Source organism: Branchiostoma belcheri, unplaced genomic scaffold (assembly GCF_001625305.1).
Source record: "Branchiostoma belcheri isolate BF01 breed outbred unplaced genomic scaffold, Haploidv18h27 scaffold91, whole genome shotgun sequence".
NCBI classification, from domain to species: Eukaryota; Metazoa; Chordata; class Leptocardii; order Amphioxiformes; family Branchiostomatidae; genus Branchiostoma; species Branchiostoma belcheri.
The window spans coordinates 547,686-555,707 of NW_017804587.1; the positions used below are offsets into that span (position 1 = coordinate 547,686).

At 41.8% G+C, this 8,022-nt stretch overlaps 1 protein-coding gene across 3 annotated transcripts in view; it reads right to left on the reverse strand.

The window, feature by feature from the left end:
- Positions 1-893: 893 nt before the first annotated feature.
- The window catches only part of LOC109488039, an 8,774-nt gene continuing 1,645 nt past the window's right edge, over positions 894-8,022 (reverse strand). Inside the window, exons 1-6 of one of the 3 annotated variants that reach the window (XM_019792182.1) lie at positions 6,195-6,317; positions 5,460-5,984; positions 4,820-5,001; positions 2,289-4,317; positions 2,058-2,147; positions 894-1,833 (exon numbers count right to left, since the gene is read on the reverse strand). In XM_019792182.1, the coding sequence (XP_019647741.1) occupies positions 953-1,833; positions 2,058-2,147; positions 2,289-4,317; positions 4,820-4,963 (3,144 nt within the window). In that variant the 5' untranslated portion in view covers positions 4,964-5,001; positions 5,460-5,984; positions 6,195-6,317 and the 3' untranslated portion in view covers positions 894-952. Of the gene's footprint in view, positions 1,834-2,057; positions 2,148-2,288; positions 4,318-4,819; positions 5,002-5,459; positions 6,063-6,106; positions 6,318-6,553; positions 6,934-8,022 lie in introns of those variants that run through there. The other 2 variants (XM_019792181.1, XM_019792180.1) reach the window with 2 other exon arrangements.

Sequence of the window (8,022 nt, forward strand, 5' to 3'; positions counted from 1 at the left end):
ACCACACCAGGAGAAAGTCTATTGTTACACTTATTTTCTACATTGAAAATATATAAAGATATAATCAGGGTCAACTAACTACTGTCAGATATGATACACAAAGCAGCCATGCAATTTTTCCCTTGACAAAACTTTTTCATGGTGAATCAAGCAAGAGAATCAGATCATAAACTATGTACAATCTCACACATTAATGTTAAACAAATTTTGCTTTTTTTCTTCACTGAGGCCACACCAATTTAATTTGTTGGTTCTCGGATTTTTTCAGAAAAAATATGAAGCGACAGGGCGAAAAAAAATAAAAATAAAAACAGGTCTAGGCATCCTATTATAGGCTTAAATGCTATGGAATGAGCCATGAAGTCAACACAAAAGGCTGGGTTAAAATTTAAACATTGAATTTTGAACTTTTAATCAAACCACTGCAATGATAGATGGGAAAACTGTAACAACTAGGAAGAAAAGGACGTTCCTCAACTGTTGGGGGCAAAACATGAGCATTTTTCAGTTGATTCAGGACCAGAATAAATTTTTTTTTTTTTGCAAATCAGAAAAAAATGAAGAGGCGAATCCGAGAACCAACAAATTAAATTGGTGTGGCCTGACCATATGATTTACTCATTTATATATAACTATAAGCAAACTACAATTTGCTGTTAGGAAAATACATCTCCCATAAAAAAATAGGACGTCAGGTAGTTTTATCTTGTTCAAGTTGTTGCTACAAATATTTCTTCTTCAGGACTTTTATTGGTCATCCAGCCATCTTATAAACTTATCTAGACATTACCTCTGTTTGCAGAGTGGTCCCAGATTTTAAGAAAACAACACAAAATTGCTGGCTTTTTGTCACTATATGTTATTATATACAACTTTGATATTTTATAATTTTATATACAAATGCTCTGAATTCACTTGCTTTTTAAGCATGATATCAGTGACTGCAATGGTATTAGGATCGCCTGTTTCTTTGAATCCAATCGTAGCATTGTGGGCAATACCCACCATATGCAGGGTCACCCTGTTGGTTACAGTAGGGCATGTTACATGCAGTAGAAATAGGTACAGTATGAGAGGGGGCATTTCGTGTATGTACCCTGGAAGGATTTGAATGCAGAGTAGGGTCTTGTATGGGATGTTGAGAAAATGGTTTGGTTTCATCAGAAACCCCTCTCAAGGGTGCAGACAAATTGTTCCATTGGCTTCTAGGGGGCTGCCAAGTGTACCCCTGTCTTGAAGGCAACCCATATGATGGGGGAGGGCCATTCACTGGTGTATGGCTGTACATGTTGTGTAGGGATGGACCCTGTCTTGGGTGCAAAGGTGGAGAGGGGCTATTTCTAAGAGGTGGGGAATGGCCGTTTTGATGGGAGGGTGACGCCCTTGCTCGTGTTCTGTCTACATTTTGATCTGGAAAAGGCACTGAAGCTTGAGCTGAACATGGAGGTTTGAACGTGGAATTGTCGGCAGATGGATTATTTATGAAATTTTGGATAGATCCACGTTCAAAGTTATAAAAGTTATTACAGGACATAGGTCTTGGCATTGATTCAGACTGGCTACAGGGCTCTGCATCAGCATGCAGTGAGATGTTACCAGATGCATTAAAGCTGTTAGAATTTGATGCACCTGTTACATATACCTTAAAATGAAAACTGCAAAGGTACTTGTTTTTAAGTGTGCCTATGTATCTGCAACCTCTAATAGCACAAGGCTGGCTAGCTGGCTGATCTGTGGACAGACCTGATGGGGGTGTAGACTGACGACGAACTTCAGCCAGTTGCTGCTGATAGGCTCTCTGATGGGCTGATTGCAGTTCAGGTGGCCTGTGCACTGTGAAAAAACATTTTATTAGGTTAAGGTATCTTTATAGTGTCTTTATAGGTGTAAATATCTGACTTAACAAAGGCTAGTTACTAAAATAAGAATACTTATCAAAAATATTAATTAACGACAAATACAATTTACATAACTATAAATGTTACAAATTAGTTGTCATAGCTGTTGTATAAGCCAATAAGTGTATAGAAAAGAAAAATTATCATCAACTGACATACCTGCTGGTTGGTTCCTCATGGGCAGATTGGCTGCTGAATCCTTGTATTTGGGACTGGTTACATCACTGGCTATCACTGCTGCATCTGCATCTGAAATAGTTTTCATCTTTTTTAACTTCAGGGCTCTGGGATCCCGGACATTAAATGGTTTAAACATTCAACTATTCATCTCAATATACATGTGTGTTAAAATGAAAGAAGAAACAAATCTTTGGGATAAAATATATTTACCTGTTGCTGCTCGTCTTGTATTTGTACCAGCAGAGCTTCCTTGTCCCAAGTTGAGTGTGCCATTATTGGGAAGAGATGCCTGGTTTATTTGCCCAAGGACCTGGTGGCATACTTGACAGAGAGAATCATTGATGTCCTTGTTCACCATTCTGACACAGTTTGGGGCTGAACACTTTACCATATGATCTGCTGGGATGTAAGGATGATTCTCTTGGACAGCACCATCAGCAGTGGTCCTAGCATGGTACAGAAAAGTTCCAAGAGGCTCTTCTCCTGCATTGTGATGCATCCTCAATGAACCAGTAGATACATTGTTGGTTGACTGAGGCACACTTGGCTCAGTGCCATGGGTGCTTGTAGATGATGACTGGCCACTTGAACTTGCATAGATTATGGAGCTTGGAGGTCCACTGTTTGGTAGAAATGCGGTCTCAGGACGACTTCTAGGATCAGTGGCCTGGGGAACTTGTGGCCTCATCGGGGTGCTGTTGACAGTTGCAGACCTGCTGCCACTTGTGTTTGGTGTTGATGTTGGTGTGTTGACTGGCTGCATAGACATTTGTTCTTTGCTTGTTTCTCTACCTTGTGGTATTGATGAGTTCCTGCCTGTTGTTGGAGCTGACAAAACTGACCTCTGTCCACCCACGCCTGAGATCTGCTGTTGTCTTTGTTGACCAGCTGATGATGCTTTTCTGGCCTGTCTTTCCTGGGGTGCTGGTCCATCTGCTGAGGGATTCTCCAGAGATAATCTTCTGTTCCTTGTTTCCCTCTCTTCCCGAGACTTCCTGGTGTAGCACTTCTTACAGTGACCTCCTTTACTGGGCACAGCTTTTCCTGGACACCCTGTCGTTTTGCAGATGGAATTGTCACGAGCTGGACGATTTCCCATCTTCCTTGATCCTTCCTTCGATCTGGAGCCAGAAGGCTGTTTTGGTTTTGCTCCAGTTGCTTCCCACTGTGCCCTGTTGTCATTAGCAGCCCTTGAGGACCTACCATTGGCTATTGAACTTGAAGCCTGACTTTCATCTTGGATACTTTCTGCTGCGGCTGACACATCACCTGGTAAGACGTCGTTTTGTTGCCAACCTCCTTGCTGACTTGAAGTTGCCCTGTGGTTGTTAACTTCACCTTGGATGGTACTGTGACTGGTTTGGATGCGTTGCTCACTCACAGCAGCCATGTTGTGAACATCAAGGTTGTGTGGATTGTCATCACTGTTATGTGGACTTGATGTAAACATCATTGCCTCCCTTGTACATGGAAGTTGTGTTGAAGCATTGGCTGGGTGACTGTTACCTTGGCTCACAGCTTCCTTCTGAATGGACATTCTGAGCATCTGCTGATCAAGCTCAGCCCCTTGTGATGTGAGACCCTCCGCTCCTTGGGTGCAAAAGACGGATGCTCCCTGGTTATCAGTTGCTCCATTCCTGTTTTCCAAAATAGTACGCCCCGGAGATGCTTCACTGGCTTCTGCCGGGTTTGGTCCTTCCGCAGCCTGCTGGAAGACGTCCAACAAGAGGTTGTACTCATCAGGAGGGGTTAGGGTTCCCATCCTTGCTGCTACCATGCTGTTGCCCTGCTGATCTTGAACCAGGGTGGTATGGATGTGCTGGTTGACATACTCCTGAACATGAGCAGCTTCCTCAGGTAGCAGGAGATGCACCGGAAGACTCTCTCCATTCTGCCTTACCAGCGGGACTGCATCTATGGGGCGAGATGTGGCCTGTTGTGGGGGCTGTGTGGAGAGCAGTGGGTAAAACTGTTGGTTGTGATAAGCAAGCATGATGGGGTTCTTCACACATTCCTCTGCTGGCAATTGTAGAGGCAGGTAGATGCCGCTCAGGCTGAATGAACCTCCTTCACGTGTCAGGGGCACGTCCTCAGCTAGAACAACAATGGGTCGGCGGAGGATCTGTGCCATGGTGAAGATGTAGACCTCAAAGGCTTTCAGCAAGAGGTCATTGTCAACTTGTGGGGTGAAGGCAGACGAGACCACTGAAAGAACAGCTTCCCATTTTCTTTGCAGGTCCTAGAAAAAAAAGGATGAAAATCATGTTTTGAATGGACACGATATAAAATAGGAGTCCACTGGGCTTTTCTCTTTATTACTAAATCCACACTGATGCCACAGTTGCTATGTAATGCCTCAAATTCTCAATACCCACCTTATAAGTTATATTCCAGATATTCCAGTGTGCTTTAGCAGAATTTTTTGGTGGGGGGGGATTTTTTTATTCACCCGCGCACACTAGTTTGGGGGTCTACAGTGGATGTCATCCATAAAATAAGTCAGTGTGGCTTAAGTATCATCGAAATATACTGTAGTGTATTATCATGTAAACAGGTAAAACAGCTTGCTGTCTGGGTTTTACCAATCTCACTTATCTTTTGGTGTACTCTCAAAAGATACAAGATTTCTATTGTCAGGAAACTGCTCAAAATCCATATGCTCACACACATCAAGGGACATTTGTGCAGTCTAAAAATCATTAAAACATGGCGACATTGGGGGCATATTTGATTACTGTTACCTCTTGTGAGGACTGGCGTCTGGAGTTTCCCATCAGGTGTTCCATGAATCGATCCCTCAGAGACCTGTTTAAGTTTGTTGGCTCAGTCAGAGCACGGCACAGTAACTGCTGCAGTGTCTGGTCACTGTCCTGGATCCCCCACATGTATGTGGAGATGGCATGTAGCAGACAGTCCCCATTTCCTGAGGAAAATTGTATGATATTACCCTTTACTTACATGGTGTGTCAAGAAAACCATACTCTTAATACCTGGTACATGTACCTGACTAGGGCCAAACTGCTCATGACACTTCAGAATCTGTAGACAACAATATAATTTGTAAAAAAGCTACAAAAGATTTAAAATGACAATAAGTACTATCAAACTGGACACTAAATTAAGTTAACCACTGAATATACAAAACATTGGAAGATTGACAATACTAAACTTTACAGTGTCAGTGAAACAGACTCGCGAGATGGACACAACCTGATAATTAAGTCAAGTATAGCATATGTCACACTACCAATCAAGCCATAACAGAGATTTCACTGAATCAAACTTCACAAAGATGCTAAGAATATAATGTTGACACTCTTCTAAGCTGTACTGCTAGCTAGTTCTAAGATTACTTTGTTGGTGTGTATAAAAGATCCATACCACATCTTAAGGTAGTGTGCTCTTCATAATTCCTTGAGAGCAAGAGAAAGAAACAACAGAAATATTTAATGTAGAACCTAACACGAACAATCTCACATTATAGATGGTTGTAGTAAAATACCCAATAGGTTTACTCATTACTTGAGGTGAAATGTAACTAATGAGGTCTCTGAAGCAGGCCCGCAATCTTTCTAGACTTGTGTCTTGATACAATTGTATATCAAAAACGATAAGTGCACTGCTATACAATTGTTATAGTTAATGTGTTTCCTATTGTAAATGTATTGCTATGTGCAATGTTTACCCTGTGTGGTAACAACATATCTGCTAGATTTATATGTTCATGGGCATGGAAAGTATGGGTACAAGATGTTTCGCTAGATGTTTCGCTGAATGCAGGGGGAGGGTATGGGTACAAGATGTGTGTGAGCATGTACTTGAATGGGGATGGTATGGGTACAAGATGTGTGCCTGCATGTACCTGAATGGGGATGGTATGGGTACAAGATGTGTGCCTGCATGTACCTGAATGGGGATGGTATGGGTACAAGATGTGTGTGAGCATGGGGATGTTATGGGTACAAGATGTGTGCTAGCATGTACCTGAATGGGGATGGTATTGGTACAAGATGTGTGCCTGCATGTACCTGAATGGGGATGGTATGGGTACAAGATGTGTGCCTGCATGTACCTGAATGGGGATGGTATGGGTACAAGATGTGTGCCTGCATGTACATGAATGGGGATGGTATGGGTACAAGATGTGTGCGAGCATGTACCTGAATGGGGATGGTATGGGTACAAGATGTGTGCCTGCATGTACCTCAATAAGGATGGATAGTATGACATTGTACCTGAATGGGTGTGTGTGTTTGTATGGGTAGATAGATAGATAGATGTAGATTCATAGATATTGATGGATATATATATATATCGATAGATAGATATAGATATTATAATAGATATATTCTATAATATTATACCGTGATGTAAGATGGTCCTAACTGGGAAGGAGTTTAATGACTTAATCAATGGACAGCAGAGATGAAAAGACCAAACAGCAGAGATGAAAAGATCAAGTCCTCCACACTTACCTGACATTTTTATTACTGCCAATCTTCCAAAAGCAGGATACCGGTTGAGAACTCCTCTCCTCTCCAGATGCTGTTGTGTAGTCCCACCCAACAGGTCTGCCATCACATCCCCAATGTCTGAACTTGCCACAACAGCAGGAATCCTCTGGGTGTAGCGGTGTGTTCCTCCGAAGCAGATTGACTGACTGTCAATGTCATCTTTTACAAGGCACTGAAGTCTGCCTGACTTTTGCGAATTGAAGGATGCCAAAGATGTTGCCCGCACCATTTTGTTGTATCATACAGTAATTTCATTTAACTAAGTTGATGTTTAAAATTTTACTTAGATATAATGAGCCAAATAAAGCTGGTTAATTATTTGATGGATTCTCCAAATTTAGCTGTAAAATTAAGAAAAAAATTAATTAGCAAACAAATCGAACAACTGAGAAATTATATCACAGCCTATCACATTGATTTTACATTTTCATGTTTGCATCCCCTTCAAAATTAAATTGATTGAAATAAAATGAGGAAAAACTGGGCTGTCAGAAAACTCGCAAAAATAACTGCTTGGACTAATGGAGATAATCTGGAGCCTTATTTCCCTAATCATATCAGGGCTTGAAATACCACCAATATTGGAGCTATGCAGGTCTACCTGCACCGGTCCATATACATGTACTACATACACAATGTGGATTTATATTTGTTGCCTTTGCTTGACCATTAGATTACCACATGTTGAGTATGAAAGAAATAATCAATGGTAATGGTTCTGAACAGTTTTCAGTATGATCAATAAAATTATTGCTATGTACTTCTAAATTCTGAGTGGTGCAGGTAAAAATATTTGTCTGGTGCAGGCAAGGAGCTTTCATCACATGTGATGAAAGCTCCTTGGTGCAGGTAAGTATTTTGAGCCCTGCTATTATTCCCCTTTATTGTCTTCGTCAGAAGGACTATGAAATTGTCCCGCCGGAGTGTGGGGAACTGCGGATTTTGCGATATAACTCTGGAAGGCATCATTCGACGTCCATGATTTTTGGCAGGCAGATTACCGCTGTTGAGGCCGAAGTCAAGTACAAGTTTCGACTTCGTGGGGGGTCCGTGCGTCACGTTAGTGCACCTTTTGTGTTTGTGGCTTGTTAGCAAGATAACTCAAGTATTTGTAAAATGTTGATTATAATTCTTGGTGTGGTGCTTACTATTGTCGGGACCAAGGTTAAGTTCGTTACTGAGCTTCGTGGGGGGTTTCGTTGTGACTACAGGGGGCATTTTGTTAATTTTTCTTGTGAGCAGGATAACTTTTGTATGTGTGGATGGAAGTTAATGAAATTTGACAGGCATGTTACTGTGGTGGTCTCCAAGATTGAGTTCAAAGATGAGAGTCGTGGAGGTCGTTATGTCCCCGTAATAGGACCTTTTGTGTTTAGAAATCCCCCACCTACATCTGCTTGGAGACAGCCGACAGCTGGATATAGCTGGGG